We start from the raw sequence: 16,016 nt of genomic DNA, 5'->3' as shown, positions 1-16,016 counted from the left end.
CCCCCCAGCTTCATCAGGTTGGAGCCAGCTGAGTGCCAGAAACCCACAGCTAAGGTTGTTCCCTCTTCTCACTTGATCAGTGGACTCTCTTTTTTGCCCTCATCATACCCCTCAATGTACTTGTACCCTTGGATCCTCCTGACTTCTGATTGCCCTCCCCTCTGGGTCCTTCCTTACTGTGTTCAATCATGCCACTGCTTTCCTCCATTTGCCAAAACCCATCCCATAACCTATACTCCCTGTTGAGTTTCCTTGTAAAATCCTACAGCATATTGTTTACTCTCTCAATTCTCTCTTAACTCTCTCAAGCCTTCAGAGACTAACTTTCATCCCCTTCACTGCACTGTGATCCTGCTTTAATCAAAACCATTGACAAATCATGTCTCTGCTGTGTTCTCATCCCCCTAGCTTCCTCTCCTGCCTCTGATACAGTCATGCTTTCCTGTTTAGCTCCCTTAATGCCCAGGGTTTCTATGACTGTCCTTAGTAGGTTCCCTTCCTGCCTGTGGAATCACAAAATGCCTGTTGTCTGGGCAGATGAGAAAAGGATTCTGCAGGAAGGCTGATTTCAGAGGTGCTGCCCACAACTAAGAGGTGCTGAAATGTGACCTGGCTTCATGGGGCACTAGGATAATGTCTAGGAATTACCGTAGCTCACAAGCTGACCCTCCAGACACCAGTGTTCCCTTCTATTTCTCACTTGCCTTGAAAACTGCTTGCTGGGTTCCCGTCATCTATGCATTCAACATTTCTGTCATCTCCTGATATACGTAAGTTACTAGCATTTAGAGACAGATGAGGGGCTCTGACTTACTTTGGGGGGGAGGGTAACTAGGGGCTCCCTTGTCACATTAGACTGAAATAAATGTTCCTGGAAGTAGCAACCCAGTGGGCATGAAGGGCACTCAGCAAAGCTGTCTGTACAGGAGCAATGATTCTGAACTCAAAAGACTAGAACACAATCCATGTAATATTTTTTATTATGTATGTGTCATAAAGTTGCAACTGGCTAATGGCAAGAAAACCCAGCGAGGGGCTTTCAAGGCAAGCAAGAAGTGGAGGTGGTTTGCCATTACCTTTTTCTACAGAGCTTTCCTTGGTGGTTTCCCATCTAAGTACGGACCCTGCTTAGTTTCCAAGACTGGGCTACACCATACCGTTCTGCAGCCCAATTATTGGCGCTAGCCAAACAACGGGGCGAATCTGCCTGAATTCTTCATCAGGCTGGATTTCAACACCCACGCCGTTTAAAAAGAGAGTGAACCCTCCCGGATGCTAAACAACGCCTTTCTAGGCTCTCAGAGCAAACCTGCTTCCCGTTGCGCCGCACCACCTTACGAACGGCGACGGCTCTCAGCCGGCCTGCTTGCTCCAATAGCACTGCCAGGGCGCGGGAGCTGTAGGGGCCACGGGCCTCGGATACACAGCGCTGGTGGCTGGCCCGGCAACAACCACACAAAGACTGCCCTGCCTTGCCTGAGCCCGGACGCCGCTGGAGGGAGCCCTATGCACTTGGCCCGGCGAAAAGAGAAGCCTGGGTTCCCAGACAGCGGGAAGCGGCAGGGCGCTCTATACCGCTCTTCTCTCTGGTCCCTCCGGAAGTGCGTCATTACTTCAACGCCGGAAGTAAGGGCGTTATATTGGACAGCGCTTGGCGGGTGTTGGCAGGTGAGGCACGGGATCTCGTCAGACTGCTGTTGGGGCGCTCCGGGGATTTCAGCCAAGAGTCTCAGTGTCCTGCGGACGGGGGCGCGGTACTTTTGTCCCTGGTCGACATATAATGCAAGGTGGAAAGTTCCAACTAGGCAGCTCGTTCTGCAATGACTGGAGGAGACTTTCTGCCCGAATTGCAGGTTGCGAGGTTGGCGGTTGCCTTTCCTCTGCCAGTGGGCGCATCGGCTGGCACAGTTTAGTCATAGGAGAGGCTAAGGTTGTCAAGTCCAATTCAAGAAATATCTGGGGACTTTGGGGTTGGAGCCAGGAGACATTGGGGTGGAGCCAGAAGCAAGGTTGTGACTAGCATAATTGAACTCCAAAGGGAGCGCTGGACGTTTAAAGGAACTGCGCACCTTTTAAATGCCTTCTCTCCATTGGAAATAATGAAGGATAGGGGCACCTTATTCGGGGGCTCATAGAATTGGACTCCCTAGTTCAATCTTTTTAAAATTTGGAGGGTCTATTGTGCAGAAGCATTGGATGCCATGCTGCAAATTTGGTGACTCTACCTCAAAAACAGCCCCCCCCCCCGGAGCCCCAGATACCTGCAGATCAATTTTCTATTATACCCTATGGGAATCGGTCTCCATAGAGAATAATAGAGTGCCCAGCAAACAGTTCCCTCCCCTGCCCACTTTCTGATTATCCAGAAGCGGGGGGAGGGCCTCCAAACTGGGGTTTCCCTGCCTTCACCTGGGGATTGTCAACCTTAGGAGAGGCAGAAGGGAAAGAATCCTATGGCTGCCTCAGCAGCAGGTCTCGCAGCACCCATGCCACCTCCTAGCTGGTGCTATGTTTCAGCAGGATAGTAATCTTTTGAAGAGGCCGTTAGGGTGACAGTGGTGAGCAGAGCTCAGTAAACTGCTTTCTGGTCAAGCCCTTCCAGTGAGCTGGTATCCTGGGAATGGGAAGGGCCAATCTGGCAGGATGGGGCGAGAATGTTCTCCATGATGAGAGTCCCCGTGATTCAAAGCTGACGCCTGAGTTGCTGAAACAGTTAGGCTGGATAGACTACTGCCTTTAGTAAACAAAAGATGTGTTATTTAGACAGACTGTCTCATGTAGGGCTAGTAGTATATTTGGATATTGACTAAACTCCCTAACAATAAAAAAATGCTTTGCATATTAATTGTGGATGAAATTAGTCACATTTAAACAACAAGCATGTCTTTGAAAATTTGTTGTGTATGTATTACAGTAATACACAGGGAAGATCATTATCAGACTTGCCAATGCAGACCTTGACGTACTAGAGGCCTGACTTAGTGGTTGATATCGGACAAGCTGTCATGGAAGAGAACTGACCAGAAATAGAGTGCTGGGGAGCTTCCCGACTGCTGGGAAGAGGAATGGGCCACAGGCGCCCCAAGGAATGTCTAGAGTGCTCACACGCCCCCTTTGCGGCTCCCCGGGTGCTTCCCAGACTTCCAGATGGCCAGGGAGATGCCTTGGAGGTGCCCTGGCAAAAAGCCAGCTCCTGGCAAGCTGGGGGCAGGATGGGGACAGCAGGCAGATATACCCATGTGAATGTGTTTTTTTGATCCATCTGCCTCTCATCCTCGGGGCAGCTTAAAATGCCCATCTGTTATCACCATGTATGTCAGCTTCATGTGTCATGTTAAAACCACAGAGAAGTCCCAAGTGCCAGCCTCTGCCTTTCTTCTTGATATAAAAAAGGTAAAGATAGTCCCCTGTGCAAGCACCAGTCGTTTTCGACTCTGGGGTGATGTTGCTTTCACACGGCAGACTTTTTATGGGGTGGTTTGCCATTGCCTTCCCCAGTCATCTACGCTTTCCCCCCAGCAAGCTGGATACTCATTTTACTGACCTCGGAAGGATAGAAGGCTGAGTTGACCTGGAACCAGCTATCTGAACCAGCTTCCGCTGGAATTGAACTCGGGTCATGAGCAGAAGGCTCCACTGCAGTACTGCAGCTTTACTACTCTGCGCCACGGGGCTCTTCCTTATTGGTTGTTTTCGCACTCACCTTAATCAGCAGCGACGACCCGCTTCACCGCGCAGGATCTGCGCGGATTTCGCACTAATTGCCGCGGAGCACCCAGAAGAGCCGGAAAGTCCCGGCGCTTTTGCGGCGCAAACGGAAACTGGTTTTTGGCGGTTTCCGTTTGCGCCGCAAAAGCGCCGGGACTTTCCGGCTCTTCTGGGTGCTCTGCGGCAATTAGTGCGAAATCCGCGCAGATCCTGCGCAGTGAGGCGGGTCGTCGCTGCTGATTAAGGTGAGTGCGAAAACGACCATTGTAATTAACTTGAAATAATATATTAAATTGGGGAACCACAATGGCAAGATGGTGCTCTGTCTCCTATCTAGCAGTAGGTAAATTCTGTAAAGCAGAATTTAGTGAGCCTGTTGTGCTGCCGCTGTCTTCTACAGATGCAACCAGGCTTTCTTTAATGCTGCCTTCCCTGTTTTGGATGCCCAAATGCCAGGTGTAAGGCTGCCAGTTTCTTCCACAAGATACAAACAGCCTAAAGTGCAGCTCATTGTGCTGTCTGTCTAAAATTTGGCAGGCAGCATGTGGTAATTGGAAGCACCATCTCTGCAAAAAATCTGTTGATGAGGGGAAAGGCAGACCTGGAAATGTTTCCTGTAGAAATCAGTGGAAAGAAAAATGTAATTCAGAAGCAAATGGGGATAATATCAACCCAAATCTGGAAAAGCACAGCTTGCATGTTCTTCTGCTGTCATAACCAGCAGCTTAGCCATGACCACATTAGCTTACACCATACAAGTGTCCACATGTCCTCTGAGCATGCCTGGAGTTTATCAAGAAAACATGACAAACAAGTCCTTACCAAGGGTAGCTACACTATCCTGCTTTAGATGTGGGGGAAGCCAGAGCCAAGGGACTTATGGACTGGGAGAGATGGACAAGACAAGCTAACCTCCAAAGCTCCTACAACAATTACATGGATCTCAAAAGTCTGGGAGCATTTCATCATGGAAGAGATCACCGATAGTCTGCTAAGCTCTTCATCACCTCACACACAATCACATTTTACAGACAAATGGTTTCCTTTCATTGATTATGTAACTTCACAGAACTTTCTCCTTAGAATCCCTCACAGATGGCTATGATCTACTTCTAGTTTCTCTTCTCACCTTCTTAGCTCTCTTTTTTACCATCCACCTCAATCTATCTTTCCAGGCACAGGAGTGAGTATCTACAATTGTATATATTTTAACTTCCCCTTTAACTTTTTCTCTTATCCTACTTTTTGTCCTTTCTCTTTTCTCTTAGCTGTTTTAAATCTCAATTTAAGTTGCAGATTGATTGAATGCTTTTTTTAAACGATACCAATAGAGAGATCATCCAACTTTTGTTTTGAAATGTTGTTTGGCTTTACATTTTAATTAACATATTTAGGTTCCACTTATATGTCTGTATCATTTGCTCTTGCATTTTATGTGATACCTCCTGCGCTGTATTGTATGATTAGTATAACTTTATTTTCAAATAAATTTCTTATTAAAAAAAAAAAGACAAGCTAACATGATACCTCTTTGGAGGTTGCTTGAATGACCGTGCCAAGGACTGGAGCTTCCTGCATGTGGCCCATTTCAGTCCCAGTTCTGTTTGTTTGCCCCTAGGATGGCCTCAGATGACTCGCCTCTCCCTCACACCCTACGCTGCTCCCTGCAGAAGTGTTTTTGCTCCCTGCAGGAGCAACATGAAACCTGGAAGCGTGTGCTGGCTGCATGCACGTCTCTTCTGGGTTCCCTGAGCAACCTGGCAGAACAGATGCAGGCATCCCAAAAAGTGGACTTTGCCAACACCCCACTGCGAGACTTCCCAAGTCTACCAGAGAGGCTGAGATGCCACCAGCGATGTGCAGCGGAAGCTTTGCTGGAGGAGCTTTGGGGAAAACAGTAAGACTGCCTTTCATGCAGTATGATGTACAGTGCAGGGTAGGGAATTCCAGGGGCTGGTGCACACTTATCAGAAAGATTTGGCCGCTCCTGAAAGTCACCATTAGTGTTGTCGTAAACTATTTGGTGAGTATTTTTGTTGTCCGGACACATCACAGTGGCAGTATTCAGATGAATCTGACTACTAATTCTACTGCTGTTTCCATTGTCCTTAGGAATCTCATCATGACTATGCACCTGGCCACCCAGGGAGCTGCCCAAGCCCATTAGAATATGTTGAGTCATTTCAAAACTGCTGAGTTTTTTTTCCTTGAGAAAGAATAACATGCTTTTGGGTTGCAGCTGACTCATGACAACCTCATCCAAAGGGTGTTCCAGCCAAAGATCAGTCTGATGTTAATCTGAGTCCCCTTTACTGTGGAGGGACACCGTGAACCAACACGGACTCAGTGTGGTGGCGGAAGGTGCCATCAGGGTGCACTCTGACTCATGACAGTGCCTCATGGGTATTTCAAGGCAGAGGTGGTTTGCTGTTACCATCCTCCACATAACCGCCCTAGTTTTTTCTTGATGGAAGTACTGACTATGGCCAACCCAGCTTAGCTTCCAAGTTCTGACAAGCTTTTTCCTTGAGGAACGCTAGGAAGCATTGCTCATAGAGGGTCAGCTGGACTTGCCCAGGAAGTGACACATGCCTTATCGCCGACTTGAGCTTGCATGTTTTTGCAACTTTCCATAAGGCTTACACCTCACCAAACATATTGCCAAACACTCAGTCAGGGCTTCTCATGGGAATCCTCCCCACTGCTTGAGCAACTCTAATGTCAGGGAATCTCCTGGGCTTCTGCTGCCACCTGGGCTTAAGCATCCATTTTCCAAAGTGTTTACTGTTCACTCTCTGGCTCTGCACCTGCTCCTTCTACAAACTGTTGAATAATAAGACCACAGAAGGAAGGCATACCCACCGCTTCCAGGTCATAAGAACATAAGAGAACCCATGTTGGATCAGGCCAGTGGCCCATCTAGTCCAACACTCTATGTCACACAGTGACCAAAAACCAGGTGCCATCAGGAGATCCATCAGTGGGTCCAGCAGGTCCCAGAGAATCCCAGACAATCAAAAACCAGCTCACCTACATCCCCCTTTTCTCAGGGAACCAACTTTTAGGGAATTTTAGAAGCATAAGATCTTCCCTGTTCAGTGGGAGGGGTGGAGCAGAATGACTGGTAAGAACCCCATAATTTTGAGAGAGAGAGAAACCTGTTCCAAAGTTGAAGCCATTTATTGAAGGTTAAAAACATGCAAATAACAATCAAGAATTTTCTATACCGGGTCCAGGTGGGCAGCCCTGTTGGCCTGAAGTAACAGAACAAAGTTGGAATCCAGTAACACCTTTAAGACCAACAAAAGTTTTATGAAGAATGTAAACTTTCATGTGCTAAAAGCACACTTCATCAGACAATATTATGGGATGGAATTAGCAGTCCTACATATATAGACAGAGGGGGCAGTGAATTATTATGCAAAATAGTGAAAATGTTTTCAGCAGATTAAAAGAACAATAAGTTGAAGTTTGGTAATTGTCAGTTTAAGTTGACTCGGCAGACAAAAAACAGCAAAGGCAATAAACTTTAGAATTGGAGATTGATATCTATGTCATAACATTCAGAATTCCTGAGGAGCCTGTTAATCTATTTAGGCTTTGGAGCTAGTATCCTGGATGTGGAAAATATCAACTATTCTTTCTAGGACAGAGTCCATTGTGGAATCCACTCTTGCTTGGAAAAATACAGCACTGAGCCAGATCCAAAACCTTATGGAAGAACCAAATAGAGAGGCCTAAGCAAATCCAGGCTGCTGTAACTGTCCTCTCTTGCCTATAAATCCTCCACACACACACAGATTTTTTTTTTGGGGGGGGGGGGGGTTCAGCATGTGATTGTAGGAACTTCCATATACCTGTATTTCCCCCCCTTTTAATTTTTTTAATTTTTTATGATTCTTTTTTTTAACACAAAACAACACTTTATTTAACAATTACTTATACAGGACTAGGTTATACATATATATATATATAAATACACAAATACATACATAAACCATCACCCAACCCTCCACCCAAGGAGCTTAATAGGCATCACCATAACAGAGTTCCAGTTTCTTCATATTAAGACCCATACTTTTTATCCAATCATATAAATAGTCCCAGGTCTTTCTACAATCTCGTATATTACCTCCTTTTAATCTTACAGTTAAGGTATCCATCTCAGCTGCATCTAATAATTTTTGTAAAAACTCTCCCCTGTCTGGCAGTTTAGAGACTTTCCAGTATTTTGCATACAAAATTCTTGCAACAGTTATTATATGCAGCAACAATTTCTTCTCTTGTTTAGGTAAATTCCCTTTATAGACATTTAATAGATAAAATTCTGGAGAATGTTGAAGCCTTATTCTTAGTATATTTTGTATCCATGTACTAATCTGGGCCCAGTATTTCCTGGCGAATTCACACTGCCACCAAATATGATAGAGGGACCCTTTGACTTTTCTGCATTTCCAACATTTGTTGGAATACTTTGGGTATATTTTACTCAATCTTTCTGGTGTTAAATACCACCTGTACACCATTTTGTATATATTTTCTTTAAACACTGCAGACTTTGTTAATTTTAAATTTTGTTCCCAAATTTTTTCCCATTCTTCCATCTCAATATTATAACCAAAATCTTTCAACCATTTAATTCAGCTTTCTTTAACCACTTCACTTTGCATTTTAATTTGTAAAAGCTAATTATAAATGTTGGAGATGAGTTTCTGATTATCCGGATTATTGAATCAAATTTGTTTAACTTTTTAGTAAATCCTATTTCTTTATCTATCTGGTATTTGGATTTCACTTGGTTTCTCAGCCACCAATCCAATTTCATATTATCGTCTAAGTTTAGGTTATTCTCTTTATCTAGTAAATTCCCATAGTTGTATTTATTTTCCCAACAATATAGATTAGGTTGGCTGGAGGCTTCTACCAGTGACAGCCAGGAGGGTATGCGGGTATAGATCCTATTTTTCACTTCATTCCAGACTTTAAAGACTATACTTTCAGGGATCATTTCTATAGTTCCATATACCTGTATTTTTATGACACATTTTCTGATTTGTACATAGACTTGAGCTGCAGAAAGTGCGGGATACAGTTGGCATTCAGATAGCCTCTGTTTTCCAGCTCTATGAGCAGCAAGAAGACCTGAGCCAGGAGAGGGCCTTCCAGCGCTCTGTGCTTTGCCCGTCCTTGGTGGATATGTTAGAGTGGCTGCTGGACGTGGAAGGTTTTTATCACAGCATGTATCCTTTGAACAAGTTCTTCCCATGATGCTTTCTGAAGGCGGACTGTGTTCTAACTGCAGGGGAAAAGAAACAGCGTCCATCTGGTACTGAGGGAGTGTAGATTAGATGCAGTGCTTGGGGTGGGGGGGAGCTGCAGGCTCTAAAGCCCTTTCTGACTCTCACCTGGATTATCTGGAGTAGTTCGAAAAGGTGACTCCAGCCCAGTATCATCTGCTTTGACTTGCAGCAGGTGGCCAGGATTTTGGGGAAATAAGTGCTTTTCCTGGTGCCTTCTTGTTCCTGGAGATGTTTGAAACTGGAGCCTTTTTTTAATTTAGTCACCACTCACCTAAAGGGTCTCGTGGCAACTTAAAACATTAAGTTGCATTCCACAGGGTAGGGGCCACAACTGAGAAGGCTGTTCCCATGATGACAGCTAACTGAGCCCGATCTGGGGCCAGGAACCTGCAAGAGGCCCCTAGACAATGACTGAATGGATTGTAACTGGAGAGGCAGTCCCATAGGTATGGGGGTCCCAGACCATTGAGGGCTTTGAAGGTTAACACTAACACCTTGAATTGCATCTAGGGACTAATAGTGGAGCTGCCATAGAATTGGAGTAATATGAGCTGACCATGACGTTCCAGTCAGCAACCTGGCAGCTGCATTCTGGGTCAGCTGCAGTTTCTGAAGCACTTTCAGGGGCAGCCCTATGTAGAGCGAATTGCACTAGTTGAGTCAGGAGGTGACCGTTGCATGGATCAACATGGCATGATCTGATGCAGACAAATAAAGAACCAGCCAGCAGGCCTGGTGCAGGTTAAAAAAATGCTGACCACACTACCGTGAACGCTTGTTTATTGGATGTCTCCCTCTTTGGAGGTTTTTAAACAGAGACTAGATGGACATCGGACAACAATGCTGATTTTGTGGACTTAGGAGGAGGTATTTGGGAATGTCCTGCATTGTGCAGGGGGTTGGACTGTTTGACCCTGGAAGTCCCTTCCAACTCTATGAATCTGTGAATGACAGTGCAGAATCCAACCACACTCCCAGACTCTTTATAGAGTCTACAGCTGTCAGCTGGGCACCATTGAGTCTTGGGAGTGACCCTCCAGCTAGCATTTCAGTCTTTCCCAGCCACATGACCTCCGTCTTGGATGGATTCAACTTCAGCGAGCTGCCCTTGAACTCCAAATAATAGACTCTGCTGATGACCCATGGGTCTTTCCTCCACTGTTCACCTTTAACAAGTGGAGAAGAGGGGGTGGGAGAATGCTTTCAGAGTACTTTCCCTTCAGCAGTGACAGGCTTCAGGTCTTCTTGACAGCTTCACCTATCTCTTCCTTCCTGCTCAGTTTGCCTCTCTGATTTGTTGGGGGGCGGGGAGGTACTTCCTGTATCCCAGCCTCTCTAAGCCCCTGTTCCTCTACTGTTCTTAACTCCTGGAAAAGCTACTTGGAAGTCAAGATGCTGCTTCTCCAGGTCACGTATGAAGACATGCCCAAGATGCAGGCTCTTCCACAGGCCTGGGAGCAGGTGCTGCAACACAGCCTCCAAAATGTGGTAGAAGGTAACCATAGCCATGAGGAGGATCTTGCTTTTGGGGGTGGGGAGAGGCATTTGAACCTGAGCCTTAGAGAGAAACTGCCCCCAAACTGGGTATTATGATACCAAAAATTGTATAATTTTGTCAAGTTGCAACTGACTTGTGCTGATCCCTGGCGAGGTTTTCAAGGCAAGAAAAGAACCATGGCAGTTTGCCATTGTCTGCCTCTGTGTCCCGACTCCAGAGTTCCTTGGTGGTCTCCCGTCTAAACGCTAACCAGGACTGCCCCTGCTTAGTTTCTCAGATGTGACAAGCTCAGGCTAGTCAGAACTATTAAGTCTGCTACAAGCTGTATAGCAAACTGCATAAACTGTGTAGCAATGTAGAATGTCTAGAGCTTTTAGTATATGTTTGTTTAATAATAGTCCTGTAAGGCAGTGTAATCTCTGTATAGCAGATGCGAGGAGAGGGAGCAAAGGCCAGGAGAGAGTTCAGTGCAGAGATCAGTCTCTTAGTCACCAACCTGTATAAGGTTTCTAGATCTTCGGGTTCGTGGCCATTTGTTCCTTTCTGAGTCTGCATGCATCTGAATGAGTTGATTCTGTAGTTTTAACTTGCTTGGCTCATGCGCAAAGAGGGGCTGTGTGTCTGTTGGGACTTGCTAGTACTTCCTTCTGATCTTTCTTCTCAGATGCTCTACTGAAAGCCTCCTTCTTCCTGGAAGCCGGGTGAGGATCTGCCTCTGCAGGATGGCCCGAACAGCTCTCCACCCCTCCGCACTGGGCTTTCCTGCCCTGTGGCAGAAGACAAGCCTGGTTTCGCAGGCAGGTGACATGGCTGGGAGTGAGCAGCCTGTGAAGGCAGTGGCAGTGGTGGGCTGCTGCCCTTGGGCTCCTTGCCCCTGGTTGGGGTGGGATGGGGAGGCTCTCTGCATTAATAAAATGGATTATGTTCCCTTAGATGTTGAAGTAGTTCTTCCCTACCTGTTGTGACTTCACACTCATCCTTCCCTACCTGTTGTGACTTCACACTCATCCAGTTCCCTCTCTCTCTTTTTTTTAACTGACCAAAAGCTACTCAGTGGGTGCAGATGAAGGATTTAATAGGAATGTCAATCACAACCAAGGATGAATAATTGAAAAACCGCTCCAAGATCTAGATAAGCACTTCCTGCTCCCCTAATAGTGAGCCTCAGCAGCCCTGAATGGAGTGCGGTAGTTCTCCTTCTGGTGAGAGGAACAGCACACTGCTCATCTGTTCCAAGTTCCAGGAAGTACGGTATGAGACTGGGGTACCTTTGCATCTTTCTCTGTCTTGCCCCTTGTACTCTTGGGAAGAGTAAGGGGTTTTGTGTGGAATGCACGGTGGCTAATGGAGACCTCCACATTTAGAGGCAGTCAACCTCTCAATTCCAATTCCAGGAGACAACGTAATGGGAAGGCCTTGGTTTCTGTACCCTGTTGGCCTTCCAGAGAAACTGGTTGCCCACTGTGTGAGATAGAATGCTGGACTAGATGGACCACTGATTTGATCCAACAGGGCTCTTCTTGCGTTCTTATGCCTGCCCCTCAGCATGCATTCCCTGTACCAGGATATTTATGCCGCCCCCTGGAATCCTGAATCCCCAAGAAGCCACCCTCAGGTGCAAGCCCTGGTTTGTTTGGCCTCTTCTCTATCTCCTTGCAAGGATAGCCTCCCTATTCTGTAGGCTCTGGCCAGGCAGCTACAATGGGTAGTGCTCCTAACCAAAAGCTTAGATATAACAGGGACATTGGTACGAACAGTGATGGGAGGGGCCACAGATTAAGTGGAAGAGTCTTGGCTTGGCATGCAAAAGGTCCCAGGTTCAATACCTGGCATCTCCAGTTAAAAAGGATCAGATGTGAAAGACCTTAGGCTGAGCCACTGGGGAGCCACTGCCAGCCTGAGTAGACAATATTGATTTTGATGAATGCACAAATCTGTTTTAGTATAAGGCAGCTTCATGTGGGTGGGAATTTTTAGTGAATTCCCCCGCCCCTGTCCTGCTGTGCAACTCTGCCCACCACCTCTTTCCATTCTCCCTGTATTTCAGGGTGCACTGTAGGTTGCAGGGGGAAGGGGAAGGTAAGGAAGCAGCATTCCACAGTCAGAAATCCCTGGTGGGTGCAAGCCAAGGTAGGCAATGTGGATTCACAGTTAGTACAAACTATGGCTTATAAACAGCTGCAAACTGTAAATCCTGGTTGATTGGACTATTTGCATTTAGACCAACCTGCATTTTGATCAGCTGCTGTTCATAAACGGCAGTTAATTGTAACATCTGTGCCACAGTGGCACTTTGGGGTGCTGGAGGTGTGGACTGCTGTGCTTGATTGGCCACCAAGCCATCAGGAGTACATAAAGGTAGGTCTTGCCTCCAGTCAGTTTGCAGGGAGACTGCTTGCTGCTGTCCTCACTCTGTTTCTGTTTTCTGTGGGCCCATTCGGCAAAGCCCAAGCTATAAGGAGGTTCCCATCCTTGTCAGATGCAGTGATGAGCCCAGTGGTGTCGCTTCATTCTTTGACCCCCTGCTCCAGGGATTCAGCAGGTGCCTTTGTTTTACTATTTCCATTTGTTCTTTGCTACAGCAGGAGGCTGTAATGGGGGGAAGGAGATTTCTCCCTCCCTCTCCAAAGAAGGAGACAGCCTGCCTGCAAACAGCTCTGTTCGCCTTGGTTGATTGATAAGCCTCTCCCTTGCTGTGCTGACTTCACTTCCTTCTTGTGGTCAAGGTTCAGCTTCTTGGCCAGGGGCTCCCTGTGTCCTTCACAGATCCTGGGAGAGGCAGAATGACCTCTTTCCATGCACAGCCAAGTCTGAGCAGCCACGACGTGGGGACAAGGCTTAACTGGAAAAGTAGCCTGTGGTCAGTAGAAATTCTGAGGCATTTGCAGCCTGGCTCGCAAGAAGCGACTCTTCTTGTTTATGCCTTCAAGAAGAGTTGGCTTGGAGGAACATGCCAGAGTTTTGGCACTGCCACAAGGCGGCTGCAGGGATCCCACTGTGTCTACTCTCTTCTCTTGAATAAACACAGACTTCTCCAGGAAGGTCCTCTCTTTTTTACGACTTGGATGCTAGTTTTATTTGTGATATTTTGAGCACCCCCCCCCCCACACACACACTGTTTCTCTTGAGGGCCAGAAAGAGGTGCAAAGCAAGAGGTTGGCTGAAAGACTACAAAGCTTGAACAAAGGCTGGTGAAGGAACATGAGGCTTTATCCCTTGCAAGCGTGTGTGCCCCTGGACCCACATGTGGGTTTATGTAGCAGTGACATCAATGCACTAATGACACCCAGCTCTGTATTTCTTTGTCCAGACTGCCAGGCAGTGCTGTAGTAGTCCTGAAGCAGTGCTTGGCTATAGCAGTTAGATGGCTAAAAATGAGCAATCTGGAATTGAATCCTGATAAGAGGGAAGCCTCACTGGTTAGGAAGGCTGAGGTCGCAGAGAGTACTGTGTTTCCCACATGTGTTGGGGTTCCTTTGACCCTCCCTCTGTTAAGAGTCTGGGCATTATAAGCCAGTGGAGGATGGCTCACTACCTTGATCCAGCTGATTTGATAAATGTCTTTGTTTCTCCAAGGAAAATTTCATTTCATACAGTACAGAAAAGAGAGAAATGCAAACTGTGTAAAGTATAAAGCAACTTCATGCATCATGTGTTATAATTCTTGTGCATACTGTTGCACTCAGCTCCAAGATGCCTTCCTGCACCTTGAAGGAGCTGCCACCTTCATAAGAAGATAGGATGTTCTTGCTTAGATCTCCATGGAGATCCTAGAACTCAGGACCCTGGATCTGCAGTCCTTTGGACCTGGCCCCCTGAGGGTGATCTTTGCAGCCTTAAAGGACTGTGTCAAAGACTGGGAAACTAGGACCTTATTGCCTAGCTTTTCAGGAGGTGATACAAATATATATGAGGATGTGAATAATGTTGTTTATGAGTGACTCATATGCCATAGCCCAATCTCAACAGCTCTTGAAAGCTAAGCAGGATCTGATGCAGCAGAAGGCATCTTCATTCCTTCCCTGTGTCTGTTAACTGCGTGCTGTGGCCTAAGCATGCTGCTCATCAAAGGGGGGCTCTCTGCTTGTTAATGTTCATGCCCAAAAGGGTGCCTGCAAGAGGGGGTGAGAGAGCGCACAGTGGCTGGTGTGTGCACAAGGCTTCTCATTCCCATGTCTTGTGCTTGCATGCGAGGGGCTTTTGCTGCCACAAGGTGGAGATAAGGCTTCTAGTTCCACAGCTCTCCCCTCCCAACAGTTTCCCCCTTGCCAACTGCAGCTGCGTGTCTGCTGGCGGAAGGCCCAGCAGCGGAGAAGGGAGAGGAATTAAATCTCATTTAAGCCCACTTCGGTTGTAAATAAACTATAATCACTTCAAATGTTTTGCTTAATAAGGAAAGGATGTTAACCATTAGGCAGGCAAACACTCAGCAAGCGGGTCCCTGCTGCCAAACTAGAGAGAGAGAGAGATACCGAAGTGGAAGGCGATCCCTCTTGCATCATGAAAACAAATCCGTTTGCCGGCTTGAGAGGGCTTTTGTTATTTCTTCAGGCCTGGAGCTGTTTCTGACCCGCTGCACTTCACATCCAAATAATCAAATTAGTGCCTGGTGCATGAGCCGGGTTGCAGAGGAGAGCTGATTCCTCTGCGACGCCCAAATCTGTGCAGCTCCTTGCTGAGAAGCACATCTTCAAAGAAGAGACCACATTTCGCCCTCCAGGCATGGCACACACAAAATCTGTCGAGCCAAGACTCCCCTCCGGATGCTGCTTTTCCTTGAAAGCAATTTCAATGCTGTCTGAGTATCAGGAGATGGTTATTCCTTCAAAGTTTCTCTTCCGCCCACCCCCAACTGTCTGGAAGTTCCAGTGTTCTTACCTTTCCTGCTCTCCCACCAACCAATAGAAAAGGGAAATTTGCCCCATTACAGTGAAAAATACAGAAATGAGGAAGGGATATGAACGGATAGACTGAGAACTAGCAAACCTCAGGATTGTGTCATCCATTCCCCACAAATGACTACAGAGGCAACGTGGTGTGTGTATCAGCAGGGCTTTTTTTGTAGCAGGAACTCCTTTGCATATTAGGCCACACACCCCTGATGTAGCCAGTCCTGGAGCTTACAGTAGGCTCTGTACTAAGAGCCCTGTAAGCTCTTGGAGGACTGGCTACATCAGGGGTGTGTGGCCTAATATACATAGGAGTTCCTGCTACAAAAAAAGGCCTGGTTATCAGACTAGGATCTGAGAGACCCAGGTTTGACTCCTTGATCTGCCACGGAAGCTTGCCATGTGATCTTTGACCCCCAGTCACATGTTCCTGACCTAACCTACCTCATAGGGTTGTTGTGGGGATAAAATGGAGAACGGGAGGCTGTGGAGAGCTCTACTAGTCTGCTTGGCTTGGGTAGAGGAAGCCAGTTGCCCCGGCCTACATGTGTTAGCCATCGAGCCTGGTGTGTTCTCTGACATCATGGCAAAGAGTTATTTATGGCCCATCCGGAAGGCCAG

The 16,016-nt window shown here is 46.9% G+C and overlaps 1 protein-coding gene across 1 annotated transcript; it reads left to right on the top strand.

Moving 5' to 3' along the window:
* The first annotated feature begins 1,593 nt into the window (after positions 1–1,593).
* On the top strand, positions 1,594–11,438 carry AIRIM (AFG2 interacting ribosome maturation factor). Its single transcript, XM_060257532.1, has 5 exons — positions 1,594–1,668; positions 5,327–5,605; positions 8,772–8,948; positions 10,385–10,503; positions 11,171–11,438. Exons 2-5 carry the CDS (start codon positions 5,328–5,330, stop codon positions 11,209–11,211), a joined length of 615 nt encoding a protein of 204 aa, XP_060113515.1. The 5' UTR covers positions 1,594–1,668; position 5,327; the 3' UTR covers positions 11,212–11,438.
* Positions 11,439–16,016: the final 4,578 nt, after the last annotated feature.

Source organism: Heteronotia binoei, chromosome 17 (assembly GCF_032191835.1).
Source record: "Heteronotia binoei isolate CCM8104 ecotype False Entrance Well chromosome 17, APGP_CSIRO_Hbin_v1, whole genome shotgun sequence".
Lineage (NCBI taxonomy): Eukaryota > Metazoa > Chordata > Lepidosauria > Squamata > Gekkonidae > Heteronotia > Heteronotia binoei.
This window is presented reverse-complemented; position numbering and strand designations above follow the sequence as displayed.